Here is a 22,580-nt window from a genome sequence, read left to right as displayed (position 1 = left end):
CCAGCTTGCTGTTGTTCACAGCCCCACAAAGTAGACCTGGGAGTGAGTGCAGGGCACAAATGATCTCTTGTTCTCCTTCCCTTGATAATCTTTCCCTAAGGTTTGGGTTTCCTAGAACTATTGATCAGGCCAGCACTGGCGCCGGGCACACCCTTGGGACCTAATTGAAGGTTTGGAATCTGCACTGGCAAGCATATCGCTTTCACTGACAAAAGTACAGCAAGAGGAAAGGCCTCACCACCTAAGTGAAGTCATACGTAAGTCAGCAGTCCCGAGCCTGTCGTGGTGTCGCCTTTAATGCCAGCACTCAGGCGACCACTACCGGATTGGTGAGTTCCAGGCCTGCCAAGTCTACACAGTAGGCCCTGCCTAAAATACAAACAGAAACAAAGACAGATCTGCATCCCGAAACAAAATAAAAAAGGACGGATCTCCATCCTCAAGTAAAAACTCCCCAACACATCGTGTTCTTGGGACACCGAGGCATGAAATTAGCATCGTTGGGTACCGGCAGTGAGACGGAGGAAGGGCTGGTATAAATAGAACTGCTTTTCTCTGTGTAGCCCTGGCTGTCCGGGAACTCTCAGAGATCCCCCTGCCTCCGCCTCACCAGTGCTGGGATTAAAGGCGTGCGCCAGTAAGCAACGAAATCAGGAAAGCCCTGGGGAGAGACTGGGCTAGCGCAGCCTGAGACGGTCAAGGACCGCCGACAACGCGACTTCCGTACAGTTATCGCGGGGAGAGGCGAGATTTGCAAAGAACAAATTTTGAAGAGCGCACCGCATCCGGGAGTCGCGTGACCCGACCGCGCCTGCGTCTTGGCTGTGGCTTCGTCCCTAGCCGCGGACTGGCTGTGGATGCGTCTACGGGGTGTCGCAGGGTTCACTCCGGAAGTAGGCGTTTGAAGCCTAGACTTCCTGGGAGGAAGTGTGTCACAAGCTGGGAGTCGACTCTCCGGAGGAAGTTCGTCACGTCGCAGTTGTCTCGGCCCGGCGGATGTGTGTCGCCGCTTAGGTGACGCTGGGAAGTGCTTGCAGCCCCCGCCGCTGCCTTTTGGTTGAAGCACTATGGAGGGAGAGAGGAAGAACAACAACAAACGGTGGTATTTCACTCGGGAGCAGCTGGAAAATAGCCCGTCGCGTCGTTTTGGCGTGGACTCAGATAAAGAACTATCTTACCGCCAGCAGGCGGCCAATCTACTCCAGGACATGGGACAACGTCTTAACGTGTATCCTTGCGGCCTAGGCCTTCGGCCTTGGAGCCCGTCCGGCCACGCTTCGGCGTCCGGCCGGCCGGCCACGCCGGCGGGGACACGAGCGGGTAAGGTGGCGGCAGGAGCTGGACGTCTAAGTGGGGAGAGCCCACAATGGCGCTGGCCGAGCCACTGTTCGCGCGAGGGAAGTGAGGCGGAGTCAATTTCCCGCTCGCTCACCGGTGCTACCAGCCTGGCTGGGAATTCGGACCTCTCCGGTCTTTGTGCTTTCGCCCCTCCTTCCCAGCCCCTCTCTTCTGGATTCTCACCTGTTCTAGTGGCTTTTGAGAGTCTTTCTGCCGTGACCAAAGGCTCCGTTTAAGAGGTTTCACTATTGACGCTGACTCCCAAAGTGTGTAAAAAAGGGGTTTTATGAAGGTGGTCTAGAATTAGCGCCCCGGCTTTGGTTCCAAACCCGTTTTTCCCACTTGCTAGCTGTTTTAACTTGTCAAATTCTTGTTTTTCTATGTCCACCACAACACTTGAGTGTCAGTTGTTTAGTAGCTGTTTCATAGAATTTAAGAGGAAAGAAAAATGCCAACTTCGGTTTGTAGGGAAGTATAAATATGGAAATAATGTTTTAAGTATTCTGCAGAGTATTAAATTCTTGCTTCTCAGGGCACTAGAGATTATTCATTCGTTTTCAAATTTCAAAGATAAGACAATTTATTGACCCCCCTCCCGTTTTCATTCTTAAGAGAATGCAGTCATTTGTGATAAAACTAATAGTTTTGTTAAAACTCTTAGCATTTTCCATCTAACTTTCTTTAAGGTGCAGCTTCAACTTTATGTAGCATTTATTTAAGAGTGCTGAGGGCTGGATATGGTGGTGTTCACCTTTGATCCCAGCATTGGGGAGGTAGAGGTAGGCCAAAGCTACAAAGTGAGACCCTGTCTTCCAAAAAAAAAAAAAAATCTGACTCTAATGTTTAGGTCTTAAGGGTTATTTTTCTTCTAAATAGGTATTCTCTTTATTGGCCAGTTGTTTCCTATTGAAATCCAGTTTGCTTCCCTAGTATTCAGTCAGTGCACAATTAAACCTCTATGTTTCTGTATATGTTTAAGGCACTCTTTAAAAGTGTGTTTAACCTTGTTGCCGTCATATTGTCATCTCTATATAGATTGTTGCTGAAGTCTGGGAATAAAGCATGCTCTTTTTTTCCTGGCTAGAGGTATACCCACACAAACAAAAGACTCTGGTCTAACTAGAGAGAGGGAGGGAAGAGTTTATTTTCAGTGGATTACCACCATCAAATCATTTCAAATGTTTAGTAGTTTGGGAGTCATGTGACATTTCCTGGGAGAAGTAGAACTATGCTGGGCTTGGTGGTGCATGCCTTTAATCCCAGCACTTGGGAAGTGGAAGCAGGCTGATTTCTGTCTTGGTCTGAAGTCATACTGATTTACAGAGTGAGTTTTAGTACAGCCAGGGCTACACAGAGAAGCCCTGTCTCAACACTCCCATATCCACCCACCCAGCACCCAAAAAGGAAGAAAGAAAAAAAGTAGAACTAAAAAACTGATCTCTGGAGTTTAAATTATCCTTGTGCAAGCAAGATGGCCCAGCAGGTAAAGGCGCTTGCCGCCAAAACCTGCTGACCTGAGTTTTATCCTTGTGGCCCATAGGTGGAAAGATTCCTGCAAGTTGTTCTCTGACTCTGACTCCCAAACTTATGCTATGGCCTGCATCTCCCCTCCAAAAGTAAATGTAATTAGAAAAAAGTTATCCTGAACTAATAGCTCATCTTTGCAGAAGGCAAGTGACATGACAGACTTACACCTTGCCACTTGTTTTGTTTATTCAGTCATTGAGTTCTTATAAGTACTTGTTAGGTAGAAGACATGCTGTTGATTGTCAGTTAACAATTTAGTTAGTTCAGGAAAACAAATCTGTTTGATTTGAAGCCGTAACTGTTACCTTCGTGTAGGATTGTCTACTGTGCTGTTTTTTTGGGAAGGGGATTATCTTGTGTGTTGTTGACCCTTAACTTGAGTGCTTCAGCTCACAACTGACTATCAACACCGCCATAGTATACATGCACCGATTCTACATGATCCAGTCTTTTACGCAGTTCCATCGATATGTAAGTATAATTTTGTATGGTATAATTCTTTTGGGTTTGATTCTAGCTGTCTATTTTATGATGGTTATTGTTACTGGACTACAATTTTAATTTTACAATTCAGAGCTGGTCATTTTAAGGTTAAAAAAGTCATGATTTAAGTATAGCTTTCTACTCGGTAAGTTTATGATCATAAAAAGACAATGTAAGTTAGATTTTGCAAAACTTTTGATAAAATTCAGAGGTTAGCTGGAGGAAAAGATGTATTATGTGGTAATGACTGGGGAGATGACTTTTAGGAATGGGGAAGAATAGGGATAAAAGGATATTTTTTTCCTTGGACAAAGTTGTAAATATAGTACTGTTTTCAGTTTTGTTAAAACTGAAATGGCCTATTTAACAATTGGTGATTTGGAAGTGAATACCTAGTAATATTTCAGTTGCAGGTAAGACTATATTTGTTTAATTAAAATCCCAAGGTAAAGCTCGGTCTGTGGTGGTACACGCCTTTAATCCCAGCACTTGAGAGGCAGAGGTAGGTGGATCTCTGGTCTACAAAGTGAGTTTCAAGTCAGCCAGGGCTACATAGAGAAATCCTTTCTTAAACCCTTACTAACCAAGATAATAAAGGTTAATTTGAATAGATGCGTGGATTAGTGGGTCAAATATTCTACTATTATTTCTTAAAATCTTTGAGGAAACTTGTTTCTTTTTTTTTTTTTTTTCCGAGGCAGGGTTTCTCTGTGGCTTTGGAGCTTATCCTGGCACTCTGTAGACCAGGCTGTCTTTGAAGTCACAGAGATTTGCCTGCCTCTGCCTTCTGAGTGCTGGGATTAAAAGCATGAGCCACTAATGCCAGGCTGAGGAAATGAGTTTCAAATATAGGATAGTGCACCTAAAAAACTTGGTTTTAATATTGGGTGTGTTTGTGCTAGTGCCCAGAGGCTAGATGAGGGTACTGAATTCCCTGGAGCTGGAGCCACAGGCTGATGTGATCTACCCTAGGTGGGTGCTGCGTCAATTTACTGAGCCATCTCCAGCCCAGATAAGACATTTTGAGTTGTTTTGTTTTGATGCTATAAGAAGAAACTTTGTGAACCTAAATCTAATTCCTGTAGTGTAAGAAATTGGCAAAATCAGATTTAGGAGTAAAAGGAAAGAAACTCTTAGGATCTTTAGTTAAGTATTGACAATCTTGAATGATTAGTCAGTTTGGCTCTTTCCTGCCCTTAGCTCTCATACTTTTAATAAGCCTTTATTGAAGCTGTCTGGTAGCTCTGAAACAGAAGTAGTGAATAGAGAATGAAATTAAAGAGGAATTCCATATCTGTCTTAGAAATTTTGAAGATGTCAGCTTTCTTTCTGTCTTTCTTTCTTTCTTCTCTTGAGTTTAGAGCCTCACTATGTAGTCATGGCTGGATTTGAACTATCTAATTCTGGCTGCTTTGAAATTCCAAGTTCTGGCATTGTGGGCAGAGTCTTCTATTGCAATAAAGATTTGAAATTTAGGGCAGAATCTTAAATCAGGTTTTTCAGTCTGCACTTACGGGTTAGCCAATATTTCCCTCTTATTTAAATAACAGGCTTTTTTGGGGGGCGGTCATTGAGGCAGGGTTTCCCTGTATATCCCTGGCTGTCCTGGAACACACTTTGTAGACCAAGCTGGCCTTGAACTCACAGAGATCCACCTGCCTCTGCCTCCCCAGTGCTGGGATCAAAGGCGTGGGACACCACCGCCCAGCAGTAATTGGTTTTCTCTAGAGTATTGATTTTAGGTGTGTTTTAGAATTAGTACATCCAAAATGTTACTGTCTTAACACATTAATTTTATAAGTTGGCTGTAACTACAATTAAAATTAGATTTGAGCTTGTCAAGGTGATGCATGCCTTTAATCCAAGCACAAATCCTAGCACTGGGGAGGAAGAGGTTGGCAGATCTCCAAGAGTTTGAGCCCCAGCAAACAGTGGGTAAATATTAGCTGGGTTTTTTTTTGGGGGGGGGAGAAAATTTATATTCTAACCAGATATAAAAATACCTCTTAGTGTTAGATGCATGTGCCTGTGAACCCGAGTCACAGGGCTCCCAATATGAGGCTAACATTGGACAACATAGCTAGACCTTGTCTTTTTTAAGATTCTAGTCAGGCAGGTGGTAGTGGCTTATGCCTTTGATCCCAGCACTCGGGAGGCAGAGGCAGGTGGATCTCTGTGAGTTTGAGGACAGCCTGGTCCATAGAGTGAGTTCCAGGACAGCCAGGGCTGCATAGAGAAACCCTGTCTTGAAAAACAAAACAAAAAAAAGATTCTAGCCTAATGAGGTGGCTCATAGTGGGAAAGGTACTTGCTGTCAAGCTTAACAACCTGAGTTCAATCCCTGGAATTTACAAGGAAGGAAAGGGTGGATTGGGATAAAACCCAGGGCTTTACACACACCAGGTATCACTCTGCTAATTGAGTTACACTCCCAGTGCCCTCTTTTTTTTCTTTAACCCATCCATCTGTTGATAGACATCTTGACTAGTTCCATTTTAGCTTTTAAAGAAGAGTGGAAGGATAAGGAGGGTTGTGCAAGTATCTGTGGCATGTCAGACTTTAGACTAGAAAATTGTAACTTAGGTAGCAGTAGGGTTGCAAGTCAGTATTACAATGTTTCAGTTGCTGTGTAATCTTGTATAGTCAGTCACTGAGATTTTGTTTTTTTTTCTTTTTTCCTTCCAGACAGGATTTCTCTGGCTTTGGAGGCTGTCCTGGAACTAGCTCTTGTAGACCAGGCTGGTCTTGAATTCACAGAGATCCACTTGCCTCTGCCTCCCGAGTGCTGGGATTAAAGGCGTGCGCCACCAAAGCCCGGCAACAAAAATATTTTTATTTAGGGTGTGTGTTGAATACATTTGTGTGTTTACTTGTGTGTAGTGGAGCAGAGATTAGAAGTTGACATCAAATCTTCTGTTGCCCTCTTTTTTTTTTTTTTTTTAAAGATTTTATTTATTCATTATGTATACAGCCTTCTGCCTGCATGCCAGCAGAGGGTACCAGATCTCATTCAAGGTGGTTGTGAGCCACCATAGATCATTTTCTTTCTTTTTTTGGGGGGAGGGGGGGCATTGAAGGCAAGGTTTCTCTGTGTTGTTCTGGAGCCTGTCCTGAAACTCGGTAGACCAGGCTGGCTTCGAACTCACAGATCCACCTGCCTCTGCCTCCCCAGTGCTGGGATCAAAGGCGTGCGCCACCAACGGGAGGCCCCTCTACTTTATTTTTGAAATAAGATATCTCACTGAACCTGGAGCATGCTATTTTACTGGACTGGTTGGCCACTGGTTGGTACAGATGATCCACCCATTTGTACCCCTCAGCCCTGGTATTGTAGATGTGCTGTACCAGGACTTCATATATCCCTACTTATCTGCTGAGCCCCACATTTATTTTTTAAAATTTTACAATTCACTGCCCCTTCCCATATTCACAAAAATAGGCAACCATTACCAGTGTTTGGTTTCAGAACATTTGTATCAATTCTTTGTTGTTAGCAGTCATTCCTAATCTATCCTTGCAGCCAGCCTCTGGCACTAACCCACTTTATGGCTGTAGATTTACTTATTTTAAGGATTCTAATTTACTATTAAAAAAAAAAGAACCTTGGCATGGTTGAGCATACCTATAATTCCAACATCCAAGAGTCGAATGAAGCAGAAGGTTTACCAGTTAGAATGCTATCTTGGGCTCTATAAATTTTGAGTTCCAAACCAGACTGGGCTATATAGTGAGATCCTCGTCTAAAAAAGTAAGCAAACAAACAACAAACTTAAAATGATGTGATTTCTGGTCTACAAAGACACCTGAACATTTGCTGAATGGTAGCTGTCTGTGATTTGAAAGTCAGGAGCAAGTGTCCGTAAGAGGGATGAGATGTGCCAGAGGCTTGATTATTTGGTATTTAGCTCCTCTTGGGTTGATTGTCACTTAGAAATCAATAACAAGTGTAACCTTTTTTTTCTATGAAGTCTATGGCTCCAGCAGCCTTGTTTCTAGCAGCAAAAGTGGAAGAACAGCCAAAAAAACTGGAACATGTCATCAAGGTAGCACATACTTGCCTCCATCCACAGGAGTCCCTTCCTGATACAAGGAGTGAGGTAGGTAATTAATTACACTTTTAAAAAGTCAGAATTCATTTTGTGACCTTGAATCTGGGCCATTAACTTTTCAGTGTTTAATTTTTAAAATAAAAAGTTTGTCGTAAAATTAAAAGCTTTGTAAGAGCAAAGAAGAATCATGTCACTTGCATATGTTTCTTTTTATCCCACTCTTTATATGGAAATGTTTTTCTTTTTCTTTTTTTGGTTTTTCGAGACAGGGTTTCTCTGTGTAGCTTTGGAGCCTATCCTGGCACTTACTCTGGAGACCAGAGAGAGTGCTGGGATTAAAGGCGTGAGCCACCAATGCCCAGTGGAAATGTTTTTCTTATTCTCTACTGTTTAAAAGTGTTCAGTTGCTTGCTGTGGTGGCATATGCCTTTTATGCCAGTACTTCTAAGACAGGCAGCTGGATCTGTGAGTTCAAGGCCAGCCTGGTTTACAAAGCCAGTTCCAGGATGGCCAGGAAAGTCTATATGGTATTTCATCATATACTTGTTTATTTATATCTAACCATTCTGTAAGCATAACACAATTTCAGCTTTTATTTTTTTTATCTCTCTCTCTCTCTCGAGACAGGGTTTCTCTGTGGCTTTGGAGGCTGTCTTGGAACTAGCTCTTGTAGACCAGGCTGGTCTCTAACTCACAGGGATCCGCCTGCCTGCCTCTGCCTCCCAAGTGCTGGGATTAAAGGCGTGCGCCACCACCGCCCGGCCCAATTTCAGCTTTTTATTGATGTTAGAAGCATTCTTTGTGATGGTGTTCTTTTGTTGTTGTTTTGTTTGTTTGTTTGTTTTGGGGTTCTCGGTTTCTCTGTAACTCTGGCAGTCTTGGAACTTGCTCTGTAGCTCAGGCTGGTCTTAAAGTCAGAGATCTGCCTATCTCTGCCTTCTCGAATCAAAGGTGTACACCGCCACACTCAGCTTCTTGAAGTATGAAAAAGGGTCATTGCCTGACTTAAATATCAGTTGGAAAATGAACCACATGCCTAGAGATAATAAAATGTATGTGTGTTTATTATTACATTTGATTTTAGGCAAAAGGTTAAGCATTGTAGTCATTAAAGAGTTCAAATCTTTTGTTTATTTATATTTTTCAAGATCGGGTTTCTCTGTGTAGCCCAGGATGACCTCAAACTCTTGAGAGATCTGAAGAGAACAAACTCTGACAAATCTTAGTTCTCCCTTTTTTCCTGTAGGGAGGCAGAGGCAGGCGGATCTCTGTGAGTTCGAGGCCAGCCTGGTCTCCTGAGTGAGTGCCAGGATAGGCTCCAAAGCTACACAGAGAAACCCTGTCTCGAAAAAAAACCAAAAAAAAAAAAAATGTTGAATACAGTTTCATAGATATGCTGCTGGATCTTTATCCTATGCATGCATGCATGCATAAATACATACATACATATAATTTCTTTCGTTTTTTTTTCCCATGCTTCCTTGACTTTCATGTGTGTTAGTGATGTTAGGTATTGAATCTGATACCTCAGGAAAAAAAAATGCTAGAGAAACATTTTATTGCAAAGCAACACCCCCAAGCTGGATGCCTTCAATTCTATCACTTGCAAGGCAGAGGCAGGTGAATCGCTGTGAGGCCAACCTGGTCTGCATAGTGAGAGCCTGTCTCTTAAAAAAAAAGGGGGGGTGTTTTCTGGAGAGATGGCTTGGAGGTTGAGAGCACTGGTTGCTCTTTGAGAGGTTCTGAGTTCAATTCCCAGCAACCACATGGTGATTCACAACCATCTGTAATGAGATCTGATGACCTCTTCTGGCATTCAGGCAGAACACTGTATACATAATAAATGTATAAATCTTTTAAAAAGAAAGAAAGAAAAAAGCCACATCCCTAGTCCTTGGCTCTTTTTCCCCCAAAGATGGTTTCTCTATGTGGCTTTGGCTGTCCTAGAACTTACTTTGTAGACCTGGCTGACCTCACACTCTGCCTCTTGAGTGCTGGGTGCTTTTTTAAAAGAAGGGTGACTTTCCTGGTTTTATCCATTTATTTAAAAAATGAATTATTGTGCATTGAGTTAAATATGTCTATGTGTGTTTGTGTGTGTAGGTGCTGGGAAATGAACTCCTGTCCTTTGCAAGAGCAATATATGCAGTAAATCACTGAGCCATCTCTCCAGTTCTTTTTGAAGTCAATGATTGGAGATGTTGAGAATCCTAACATTTACAATTGAGATACAATTATGGATTTCTGTTACTATGTTATTGAAGTCTCTTATGGGCATATTAATTATGCTTTATGCAAAAGATACATGGAATTATATATATATATTCCTATTTTGAAATTTTCTGTATTGTTTCAGTTTTAATATATGTGGCATTAAAGTGAGCATTGGTAGCCACTGTTTTTTCACTATGATGCAACATCTGAGAAAACAACCTAAGGGAAGGAGGGATTCCTTTTGGTTCACAGTTTCAAGGGTTTCAGCCTATGGTTACTTAGCTGTATATTTTGGACCCAGGTTATGAGGCAGAACATAATGACCAGGAAGAAGCAGGTGATAGAGCAAAGTGCTCATCTGTCAGGTAGTAGCCAGAGCAACAGTAAAGAGCCAGGGACAAAATGCAGTCTTTCAAGGGTGTGCTTCTGTGACTTCCTTCCTAGCCCCACCTCCTTGTTTCTTCTACCTTCCATAATGCCATCAGATTATCACTGCATCTCCGCTTTAATCCACTGGTGGGGGGTGGGGTGGGGTGGGCCAGAGCCCTCATGATCCAATTACTTCCTAAGAGCTGACAGACCTTAAAGTTTGTTTTTTATTAGTGTGTGGTGTGCCTGTGTGCAGCCTGCCAGCCACAGACTGGAAGCTAGAATACTACTTTGTGCCTACCTGTTCTCTTTCCACTTTTATTAGGTTCCTGAGATTGGACTCAGGTTGCCAGCCTTGCTTGACAATATTTTAACTGAGGAACCATTTCTCCAGCTCAACACCTAGAGCCTTCTAACGCATAAGAATTTGGGAGACATTTCGTATTAAAACCTTAACACTTTCCTTCCGTTTTCCAAAGCATATCAAAAATTCCTTATTTGAGTATTCAGCCCATATGAGGTGGTAATAGGAAGATGTTTGCTCCAGTATACGGAAAAGAGGACTAGCTAGCATAGTTTGTATCCTTACTTGCTTTACTACTGTAAAATTTAGTGTGAGAATAACTATAATATAATTCCATTTTGTTAAATCGTAAGTACAAGGCTCCAGGACAATAAGTACAATCAGTTAGATACAATGCTGTTAAAGGATCTGCAAAAAAGTGATGATTTTTAAAAACATGTTATTATTTCTTATTTCTAAATTATTTGATTTTAAGATTTAAAATATCAGTCCGAAAATAATAAAATTACCCTTTTTTTTTTTTTTTTTTTTAGTATCCTTGCACAACTAGTAAAGTGATATCTTTTGATGATCCTGGCTCTTTCTTCCTGTATTAAAGGGGATACGGAGAAAGATTATATTTCAGTTCCAACTCTATGTCTTCTCTCCCATACCCACCCCTCTTAAGATTTAAAAATTTTATGAGTATGAGTGTTTGCCTACATGTATGATAAGTGCACCACATGTATGTAGTGCCTGTGAAGCCCAGAAGAAGGGCTCAGACTCCCTGGAACTGGAGTTACAGATGATTGTGAGCTGCCATGTGGGTGCTGGGACTCGAACCTAGGTCTTAACTTTTCAGCCCTCTTTCAGTGGCCTCTATTCATACCTTTTATTATTTTGTTATTTAAAATTGCTTTACCCTTTTGTGGGATGTAATTTCTGTTTTCTCTCCCATAGGCCTATCTACAGCAAGTTCAAGATCTGGTGATTTTAGAGAGCATAATTTTGCAGACCCTAGGTAAGTTTATTTTCCTTAAAAGGATGAAAAATTATGTATGGAATAATGATTTCATGTTAAAAATCTGTAAAACTGGGAGAAAATCTTTTGAAGATTTTGGGAAGTGTCTCTTACTGGGTAATAGTGGCTGTGGAGCTTGTAGTTTAGCCCTGGTCTGTTTGTACAATGTCAGTGTATGGTGTGATTCTTGAAACAGGTTAGCCAGGATTTTGTTTTTAATTTTTCTCATTGTAAGATTTATGACTTATCTTTTTGATAGTTTGGCAGTTTTTAACCTGATAAATAATGGCAAAAAATAAAGACTCAGATCCACCTGCCTCTGCCCCCTGAGCATGCTATGATTGAAGGCTTGCACCACTGTACCCCCTTCTCTGCACGTGAGCTGAGAGGAATGAGTAGGATTTTCTTTTCATTGTTAAGCTTGAAGGGACTGAGGACAGCCCAGTTGGTAGACTGCTTAGCATTCATGAAACCTAGGCTTGCTATCTCAGCCCTCAGAACTTCACAAACTGCCTATGGTAGTACATACTTGTGTTTCCAGCTTTTTGGAGCTGGAGGCAGGAGTATGAGAAATTCAGCAATTCACAGCATCATAGTGACTTTGAGGCTGCCCTGGTACTGTCTCTTCACACTCTTTACTTCCTTAAATAAAAGAGAGTAAACTTTGGAAGGCACATTTGTTTGTGTGACTGTTCTTTCAACCTTGTACTATATATTCTTTTGTTCTTAAAAAGGATTAAAAGGGTGTGTGTGAGTGTTTTGCCTGCATATGTGTCTGTGCTACATGTGTGCCTGGCGCCCACAGAGGTCAGAAGAAAGTGTCCCATCCTTTGGAACTGGGGTTACAGGGAACCACCATATGGTGAGTCAAACCCAGCCCTCTGCAAGAGCTCTAAACCACTGAGGCATCTTTCCAGCTGCCCGAAAAAAAATATTTTTGTGTTTGTTTCTTCAGTGGACTTAATTTTACAGAAAGAAGTGATGAATACTGTGTGATTTTTGGTTCTTGCACAGTACTTTTGGGAGAGAAAAATGAACAGGCCATTAATGATTCAGACAAAAGAGGTATAAATTTTTTTTTTTTTTTTGAAGGGTTTGAATTAACAATTGATCACCCACATACACATGTGGTAAAGTGCACCCAGCTTGTTCGAGGTAAGTAATCGTAACTGTTTTGAATTGTTTAGTTATTTGGGGGCTGTACTTGTACTTTGTCCATACTAACTATCCTGCATGGCTAGTAGTGCCAGACACTTAGTTCTGACTTAGTAGAAGTGTTTTTAGATGCTCTTAATCTTATGAGAATGTGAGGTTAGCATTACTCAAAAGTCATTCTGACAGGATCACTTGGGAGACAGGCCTCTGGGTATTCCAGGGGATTGTTATCTTGATTGTATTCATTGAGGCCGGAAGGCCCATCTAGTGGACAGGCCCATTAGTGGAAAAGGGGAATAGGCAGCAGCTGCATCATCACCTTGTTTCTGACTGGATGCGGGTGAGCAGCTGCTTAGGCTCTATAGTCCAGACTTTATCACTGGGATGCACTGTGCTGTGAGCAGAATAAGCCACAAAATGTTAGGGTCTTTTATCAGAGCAACGGGAGAGAGGGAGAGAGGGAGAGAGAGAGAATAGTGTATTTTAAGTGGATAATCTTATTTTAGTTCATGTCTAATTAAGGAAACCCTGTAGACAGAAGTTTTGTCCTGCCCTGCCCTGCAGCTGTTCCCAAATAAATACACAGAGGCTTATATTGTTTGGCCTGTAGCTCAGGCTTATTACTAACAAGGTCTTACAACTTAAGTTAACCACAATTCTTATCTTTGTTTAGCCACATGGCTTGGTGCCTTTTTTCAGTAAGGCATTCTCATCTTGCTTCCTCTGTCTGGCTGGTGACTATGTCTCTGCCTTCCTCTTCCCAGAATGCTCCTAGTCTGGTAGCCCTGCTTATACTTCCTGCCTGGCTACTGGCCAATCAGTATTTTATTAAACCAATATTAGTGACAAATCTTTACAGTGAACAAAGAACATTATCCCACATCAAAACCCCAATGATGATATAGAGTTCATTTGAACTAATTTCTATTACTGATAATCCATTGGGTATGATATCCTTATTTATTATTTATTTTTATGTGTATGGGTGTTTTGCTTGAGTGTTATGTCTGTGTAGGACATGTGTGGCTAGTACCGTTGGAGGCCAGAAGAGGGCATCAGATCTACTGGAATTGGAGTTACAGTGGTTGTGAACCACTGCAAAGGTGCTAGGAATTGAACCCTGGTTCTCTGGGAAAAAGGCCAGAGCTCTTAATCACTGAGCCATCTCTTTAGTCCTGATTTAAAAACTAGTTCTTAAATGATTAATTAACTTACTAATTAATTTTTAAATTGTTTTCACTTTTGAGACACTATGTAGTCCTGACTGGACTGGAACTTATTAAGTAGTCCAGACCTGCCTGGAACTTAAGAGTTCTGCCTTCAGGCTGGAGAGATGGCTCTTCCAATGGTCCTGAGTTCAATTCCCAGCAACCACATGATGGCTCACAACCATCCAAAATGAGATCTGGTGCCCTCTTCTGGTTCTCAGGGACACAGGCAGACAGAACACTGTATACATAATAAATAAATAAATAAATCTTAAAAAAAAAAAAGAGTTCTGCCTTCTAAGTGCTAGAATTAAAGGTGTGCACCACCATATCCAACTCTGTTTATGTTTTGTTTTTGCTGTAAAGTTTAAACTTAGGATCTTGTATATGTTAGGCAAGTGCTCTGCCATTGAGTTACATCCTTTAAGGTTCCTTTTAAGTACTACCAATATCTGGAGTACCAGTTGTGGTGACACACACCTGCATTCCCAGAACTAGGGAGGCTGAGGCAGGAAATTATTGTACATTTGTAAGCTAGCCTAGGCTGCATCGTGAGACCTGTTCAACAGCACAGACAGCAAACAAGAAGGCGCATTTGAGGCTGGATGTAGATCTCAGTGATAGAGCCTTTGCTAATACACAGGGAGCCCTGGGATTTATTCTGAGAGACAAAAGGTCTGGATGTCATTGTGCATATAGAGGTCTTATAGAGTTTTATATGCCGAGCTAATAATTAGCCTTATTTTCATATTATTAAAACTTACGTTTGTTTTTATGTGTTGGAGGTGGGGATGGTATTCATGTGCCACTTAGCATGTCTGGAGGAGGGCAGAAGATAACTTTTGGGAGTCAGTTCTTTTCCACCATGTGGATCTAGGGGTTGAACTCAGGTGGTCAAGGCTGGTGGCAAGTACGTTACCTCATTTTACCTGTCCAAGTTCTGTGAGTTCTGTGTATTTTAAAAGCATTGAAGTAGCTGGGTATCTAGTGTTGGCACACACCTTTAGAAGCAGGAGGATCTCTGAGTTCGAGGACAGCCTGATGTACACAGAGAAACCCTGTCTTGAAAAAAAAAAAAAAAAACCACAAGAAGATTGGATGTCAGTAGTATAACATGTGCATGACCTGAAAAGGGCCCTAGGTCCAATTGCAGCATCCCATTTCACCCTTTTCAAAGCCCATGATCTGCTTCCTTGGGTAGAGTATAAACACCACGTACTCAGGCATTATGTCTCCTAGTTTATCACTGTTAGTACTTTACAGATAATACTAAGTGTTTACTATGTGTTTGTCAAGAAGAATGGAATTAATAACTTCTTTTTCTTTTGTTTTTGTTAGCAAGCAAGGACTTAGCACAGACATCTTACTTCATGGCAACCAACAGGTTTATATTTTTATTTTTTTCTTCTGTTTTGGGATTCGGAATTTGGTTGGGCTGGATTTGTCACCTTTTGAGGGTTGTATATAGGATCACTTAGTAAACCAGAGCCGAAAGACCATAGAAATAACCTTTGATACAGTGTATTACAGATAATTCTATGGAGAATGTGGATCTTTCTGCAGACTTTTTGTACCTTGCATTTATATAATACCTTTTAATTTGCTAGGGTTTTGTAATTATTTAGCTTACCCAATCCTATGTATTAACTTTGCTATAAAATGTCCAAGAGCATAGTTTTCTTCTCCTCTGCCCAAGCAATGGGCACTAAGCATATAAGGATTTGCAATATATTTTTCTTTTAAAAAGTTGTTAGTATATAACTTGTTATGCTAAGTGACTTGCTTGTTCTCAGCTCTGGTTACCTGTATTGTTTGTTCAGAGAAACTAATGTACTCAGTCATCAAGTGTAAGATTTTCAGTTTTAGTAAGTGGATAAAAACTAATGGATGTAACTCAGTTCCTAGAATGGATGTAATTCTAGTTTTAGTAAGTGGATAAAAACTTATGGAGTATTTTCCTAGCGTATACCAATTCCAGAGTTTAATTCCCCAGCACTGTGTACATTGAATGTTGTGGCCCATGCCTGTGATGCCAGAACTCAGAGCCCAGAGGCAGGAGAATCAGTAGATGGTCATCCTCTGGACTATAGCAATCAAGGCCATTGTGTGCTATGTGAGACCTTATCTTATAAACACAGATAGATAGGCACATACACAAACGAGAGGGCGGAGAAATGAAGTTTCTGAAGAAAGAGTCAGGTATTAGATCCAGTCTGTGCATCTCAGCATTTGGGAGATAGGATTGCTGTGGGTTGGAGGGCAGCCAAAGACTGAGTCCCTGTCTAAAAACCAAATAAAATCTTTGGGGGGAAAGACTATCAGGTATACTTATACTTGAGGAATTATTTTTTATTGTTTTTCTTTTGATTTTTTTTTTTCAAGGTCTTATGACCCAGGCTAGCCTTGAACTTTGGTATACCATGTGTTGGGACTATAGGCATCTGATGCTGTGTTGGCTTTTTTATTTTTGTTTTTGTTTTTTTAATTGTTTTTAGTTTTGGTTTACGGCAGGGTCACAGTAAGTAACTCTGGTCTTGAAGTTTGCTTGTAGACCAGACTGGCCTCAGACTCAGAGATCAACCAGCCTCTGCCTCCCAATTTCTGGGATTAAAGGTGTGAGCCACCATAGTTGACTACCTAGTTCTTTTTCTTTTATTTTTGTTTTTTTTTCTGTTCACTAGTCAGTGTATAGATTGTGTGATAAATAGGAAATTTAGAAAAGTTGTTAACCTGACTGGTATTTTATTATACTGAGGGCCTGAAGAGATGAGTCAGAGGTTCAGGGCAGCACATACTGTTCCAGAGGACCTAAGTCCATTCCCATGGGGAAGTACACCATGGCCGGTAATCCCAGCTCCAGGAAGTTTACACCTCTGGCCTCCCGGACACCTTCACTCCTGTGCATGTACCCCACACAGACATGTACACATAATTGAAATGAAAGCTTTTAAAGAAAGGAAAGAAGATCACATTGAGTGCTGAGTCAGAGCACAGGATATTTCTTGCCTTTCTTGCTCTCCTGTGGTTTTTGTTTTTTTGTGGTTTTTGTTTTTCGTTTTTTTAATAATGGAGAGTTTTAGTTTAGGGTTGAGAATTGAGGGCTCATGACACTCTCTGTTTCCTTCCCTTTGATGTCAGCCTGCATTTGACCACATTTAGCCTGCAGTACACACCTCCTGTGGTGGCCTGTGTCTGCATCCATCTGGCTTGCAAGTGGTCCAACTGGGAGATCCCAGTCTCAACTGACGGGAAGCACTGGTGGGAGTATGTTGACGCCACTGTGACCTTGGAACTTTTAGATGGTAAGTTTTAGTGTAAGGGACTTTGAAACAAACTTCTTGATTTGTCACATATCTGGCCAAATGTGACTTGATTCAGATGAAAACAGTGAGTCAGTTGAGGTTATTCTTGTTTTATTACCTTCTTGTCTCTGAGCACTTCTTGAATGTTTTATTTGTAGAACTGACACATGAATTTCTACAGATTCTGGAGAAAACTCCAAGCAGACTGAAACGCATTAGAAACTGGAGGGTAAGAATTATTGCTGTCAAACTTATTCTTTCCTTTAACTTCACCAGTGAATATACCAGAATCAGATTTGGAATGTCCCTTTTCTGAATTAACAGTAATTGTGATTTGGTAACATGGATACTAGCTAGAATGTCAGTCTATAGGGGGCTTTGCTTTGGGGCCTATGCAAATTGTGCAAATTGCCTTTTGCACAATTTCTTGATCAGTGGCTTTGGTTGAGTGTTTTATTTGGTTTGTTTGTACACATGTGTTCATATGTAGGTATGCATGTGAGTGAGCAAACATATGGAAGCCAGAGGTTGATTCTTGTGTTTTCTTCTATTCTCCATTATTTTTGAGACATGGTCTTTCTTACTGAACCTGGAGTTCATTGAGCTAGATTGACTGGCCTGAACTCCAGGGATCAACCTGTGTCTGCCTGTCTCCCTCTACCCACCTTACCCTGGAGTCACAGATACATGGTATTGCACTGGGCTTTTACATGGATGCTGGGGATCTAAGCTCAGATACTCATGCTTACAAGGCAAGCACTGTATCTCCTGAGCCATCTTCCCAACTCCAGTTGTGTATTTTCTGCACACTATTGACTTCTGGTAGAGGAGCAAGGTATGTTTGGAATTACAAGAGTTGATTGTAATATTAGCCACTTAAAAATTTTTTATTACCAGCCTGGTCTACAGAGTGAGTTCCAGATAGACTCCAAAGCAATACAGAGAAACCCTGTCTTGAAAAAATAAAAAAAATAAATTAAAAAATAAAAAATAAAATTTATTATTCTCCTTTCCTTCTATCCCTCCCTCCCTTCCTTCCTTTTAAAAAGATTTATCATTGCATTTGAGCATGGTTATGCGTGCCTTTAATCCCAACATTTAGGAGACAGATTTCTGTGAGCTTGAAACCAGCTGGGGCTACAAAGAAAGACTCTGTGGTGGTGGTGGGGGAGGATTATTATTATTTTGTATGTGTGTGTGTGTGTGTGTGTGTGTGTGTGTGTGTGTGTGTGTGTGTATGAGTGCTTGCCTGCATTTATATGCATGCAGTGCCTGTGGAGACCAGAAGAGGGTGTCAGATGCCCTGGAACTGGAATTACAACTTCTGAGCTATCTCTTCAGCCCAGAATTTTCTATTTATATGGGTTGTAGTCTAAAGTTGTAATGAAGATATTATTAGTCTTAGAATAATAGAGTCATTCCTTTTCCCCGTGGCATCAGATAGATGAACTTGGGGTACATCTCAGTGATAAGATAAGTACTTAGCGTACATAAGGCCTTGTTCCCACTCCTCAGTGCCCAAAAAGAAATGAGACAGGGTCTTGTGTACCTCTATGTACACAAGATGTATCTATGTATATAGGGAGTTCCAGACCAACCAGGGCTACATAGAGAGATAGTGTCTCAAAATAAAAGTAAGAAACCCCACCTCCAATACATATATAAAAAGAAAAACAAGTAAACTAACCAAAAAGTTCTTAGCTGATGGTTTGGTATACATACATATAGTAAATTGCCTGGAATGAAGAGATTTTATTTGCTTCATTTTAGGCATACCAGGCTGCCATGAAAACTAAACCAGATGACCGAGGAGCAGATGAGAACACATCGGAGCAGACCATCCTCAATATGATTTCTCAGACCTCTTCAGACACAACTATTGCAGGTTTAATGAGCATGTCAACGACTTCTACTACAAGTGCAGTGCCTTCCCTCCCTGCCTCTGAAGAGTCCTCCAGCAGTCTAAGTAATGTGGAAATGTTGCAAGGCGAGCGATGGCTGTCTTCCCAACCTCCCTTTAAACTAGAATCTTCTCAGGGTCATCGGACGAGTGAGAATTTAGCACTTATTGGAGTTGACCATTCCTTGCAACATGATGGTTCAAATGCATTTGTTTCCCAGAAGCAGACTAATAAGAGCGTGCCATCAGCTAAAGTTTCACTTAAAGAATACCGTGCAAAGCACGCCGAGGAGTTGGCTGCTCAGAAGAGGCAGCTAGAGAATATGGAGGCCAATGTGAAGTCACAGTATGCATATGCTGCCCAGAATCTCCTGTCACACCATGACAGCCATTCTTCAGTCATTCTGAAGATGCCCATTGAGGGCTCAGAAAATCCTGAACGTCCTTTTCTGGAAAAGGCAGACAAATCAGCTCTGAAAATGAGACTCCCGGTGGCTGGTGGAGATAAAGCAGCCTCCTCAAAACCAGAGGAGATAAAAATGCGCATTAAAGTCCACTCTGCTGCTGATAAGCACAATTCTATAGAAGACAGTATCACCAAGAGCCGGGAGCACAAAGAAAAGCACAAACCTCACCCGTCCAATCACCACCACCATCATAATCACCATTCACACAAGCACTCTCATTTACAGCTTCCTGTTGGTACTGTGAACAAACGGCCAAGTGATCCAAAACATAGCAGCCAGAGCAGCAGCACCTTAGCACACAAGACTTATAGCTTGTCTAATACTTTGTCTTCATCTTCGAGCTCTACACGTAAGAGGGGTCCCCCAGAAGAGACAGGGGCAGCAGTGTTTGATCATCCAGCCAAGATTGCCAAGAGTACTAAATCCTCTTCCTTGAATTTCCCCTTCCCACCTCTTCCTGCAATGACCCAGTTGCCTGGGCATAGCTCAGACACAAGTGGGCTGCCCTTTTCACAGCCTAGCTGTAAAACTCGGGTTCCTCATATGAAACTGGATAAAGGCCCTCCTGGGGCTAACGGTCATAACACAACTCAGTCAATAGATTATCAGGATACTGTGAATATGCTCCACTCCCTGCTCAGTGCCCAAGGTGTTCAGCCCACTCAGCCCCCTGCATTTGAATTTGTTCATTCTTACGGTGAATATATGAATCCACGAGCTGGAGGAATCTCCTCCAGATCTGCCAATACAGACAAACCTCGACCACCACCCCTCCCATCAGAACCGCCTCCACCACTTCCACCTCTTCCTAAGTGAAAAAAAGGCGGAAACTTAAAAAACAAAAACACTTTTTTGTTTTTTTGTTGTTTTTGTTTTGACTACTGATACTGGACTACGAAAATTACATCCCTTATGAAATATGTCACCCTTGGACTAAGGAGTAAATTGATACTGAGATAGGTGGGAGGGTGGTGGAGGGCCCCAGTTACATCTGCTGCCTCATACATCTATTTTCTTACAGTTTGTACTGGTATCAGAGAGGTAGGGTTATGTTGAAGCTGTGAAGGAGTAAGAACACTCTGTTCTTGGCCTCTCCTCATCTGAATGGGGTTGATTGGAGTAGTTATCTTCCCTCTTCTTGCTGGAACTGAAATGTGGGGGTGATCAAGCAGTTGTGTTTAACATATCAGAAGAGAGGAAGTATTTAAACGTCAGATCTTTAAGAGACTTTTAAAAAATAATTTAAAGAAAGTAAGTTATCTGTTTAGTTTTTTTATATAATTGGGAATGGGAAGGGATTTTGCTGTGTGTATGAGGTACATAGCAATGACTGAGGGTGGGGGTTGGAGGGTGGGTGTGTGTGCAGGGAGGGTGGGAGGGTAGGCTTTTGGCCAAGAGTGAAATAGGCTCAGGCCACTTGAAGTATTGAGACCTTTAAAGTGTGTGTGTGTGTGTGTGTGTATGTGGTGTGTGTGTGTGTGTGTGTGTGTGTGTGTGTGTGTGTGTGTGTGTGTGTGTGTATGTATGTATATGTATGTATGTATGTGTATGTATGTATGTATGTTTGTATGTGTGTGTTTTTAAAAATCATGTTACTTTTTTCTTCTCACTCTTTACCATTTTCACATCCCAGCATTCTAGAGAGCATGGTTGGCCTTCAGAACATGAAGAAGCTCGTATTGACATTGTAAATCATCCTCATACTGCAGCACATGTTTATGTTGTAATTTAGTAGTAGCCCTCTAGTTTCTAGTTTGGATAGTCGTAGCCAATGACCTGACTCTAGCACCATTATGAAAACGTCCCCTTTATTCCTTTTTTGTGTTTCAATGCGGATGGAGGTGGGATTGAGGAAGAAGCTTATAGAGCAAAGCCGGCTACTGCCCTACAGAATGGGCCTTTTCAGTTGGGCTTTGGGAAAGCTCAGGTCTCTAAGGGAAGAAGGGTGTGCTTTGCTTTGCATGCCCTGTCTGTCAGAGACCAGACCATGTGTGGTGACAGGTTTGGGACAAGCCATACAGTAACGATACTAAAGACAATGAAATTGTGATTTGGGTCCTGAAGACTTTGCATTTTAAGTTACATTATGAATGTAATTCTTGCTTTTTATCTGTCTGTCTGTCTGTCTATCTGTTAACGGGGAGAAAACTGCGTACTTGTGTTTGCAGCCTGTATGACTTCAGAGATGAGTGTGAACTTAACAGCGCTGGTGTAATGAGTGAGCAGTCCTAGCCAACAGACACTGTTGTGTTTAGATTTGGGTGGCTTTTGATTCTAGACAGAAATTCTAAAGAGTTTTGTTTTAAAAAAGATCAGGAATCCTTTTATTTGGCTTGATTAGTCCAGATATTAAGGGAATATTTTTTGATGAAGGAAATCTTTGAAGAGATAACGGCTAGGAAAAAATTCTAAGCCAAGCTGTCTAACTGAAAATGCGACCTAGCCTCAGATTATTGTTATTTGGTTTGTTGCATGGAAAAAATACATAAATATATGTGTATATATATATACATGTATACATATGCACATATATATATATATACATACATACATACATACACATATGTGTGTGTGTACTTTTTTTTTTTTTTTTTTTTGCTATGGAAAAGATGGTGCTATGAAAATAATTTGTCTCTTGTTTTAATTAGTGAAATTTCTGTTATGCCAAGTAGTCTTTAGGGAGAGGTCAGATTCTTTTCACTGAAAGTCATAGGGAAACAGAAGCTGTATGGTGCTGCTTGCCAGGAACAGGCTAGGAAAACACTGAGGCAGTTACTATTGATGTAATGGCCCAGTAGAGGAGAATGTATAGGAGGACTATATTTTACGGTGATTTTGTGGTTGTTAATCTGCATGTTTGAACTGTTCGGAGTGCCTGTCATTGCTGAGCAAAACAAGGAGCTCCTTCTCATCTATAAGTCAGTGATATTTTTTGGTATGCAACTTTTAAAGTGACATTTTTTTTCTTGGTATTTCCTGTGTTGTGCAAGATAGATGTGTCATCATGATTGCTAAATTTAGGCTTGGTATTTGTTTAGATTTTGTTTCCCATCCTGACCTTCCCAAAAAGGAATGTGCCATTTAGTTTGCATCTGTATCTGTGGGATTGACAATAATTGATTTGGGAAAATGTTCTGGCTTTTCATTCTAATTAATGTATTTTCTAATCACACGCACTCCCTTATTACTCAGTCTGTCATATTTGCTGTTATAGCAGTTCTTCATGGTAATACTATAGTTAAATTTCCTAGAATTCTGTCAGTA

At 41.2% G+C, this 22,580-nt stretch overlaps 1 protein-coding gene across 2 annotated transcripts; it reads left to right on the top strand.

Annotated features, from left to right (window-relative positions):
• The first annotated feature begins 954 nt into the window (after window positions 1–954).
• Ccnt1 (cyclin T1) lies at window positions 955–20,571 on the top strand. 2 transcript variants are annotated; one of them, XM_027396461.2, is made up of 9 exons: window positions 955–1,228; window positions 3,255–3,336; window positions 7,317–7,445; window positions 11,224–11,284; window positions 12,377–12,439; window positions 14,986–15,031; window positions 16,786–16,949; window positions 17,108–17,178; window positions 18,720–20,571. In XM_027396461.2, exons 1-9 carry the CDS (start codon window positions 1,068–1,070, stop codon window positions 20,130–20,132), a joined length of 2,190 nt encoding a protein of 729 aa, XP_027252262.1. In that variant the 5' UTR covers window positions 955–1,067; the 3' UTR covers window positions 20,133–20,571. The 2 variants fall into 2 exon arrangements, 1 of the variants encoding a protein (XP_027252262.1); XR_003481429.2 differs by lacking the exon at window positions 16,786–16,949 and having other exon boundaries at window positions 956–1,228; window positions 18,720–18,858.
• The last annotated feature ends 2,009 nt before the right edge of the window (window positions 20,572–22,580 follow it).

This window comes from Cricetulus griseus, chromosome 2 (genome assembly GCF_003668045.3).
Source record: "Cricetulus griseus strain 17A/GY chromosome 2, alternate assembly CriGri-PICRH-1.0, whole genome shotgun sequence".
In the NCBI taxonomy this organism is placed as follows: Eukaryota; Metazoa; Chordata; class Mammalia; order Rodentia; family Cricetidae; genus Cricetulus; species Cricetulus griseus.
The sequence above is the reverse complement of the archived record's forward strand: the minus strand, read 5'-3'. Positions and strand labels throughout refer to the sequence as shown.

Coding starts and splice junctions, on each gene's coding strand:
- Ccnt1 (XM_027396461.2), top strand. CDS start 1,068: ATGGAGGGAGAGAGGAAGAACAACAACAAACGGTGGTATTTCACTCGG. Junction 12,440..14,985: donor GTGCACCCAGCTTGTTCGAG/GTAAGTAATCGT, acceptor TGTTTTTGTTAG/CAAGCAAGGACTTAGCACAG. Junction 15,032..16,785: donor TACTTCATGGCAACCAACAG/GTTTATATTTTT, acceptor CTTTGATGTCAG/CCTGCATTTGACCACATTTA.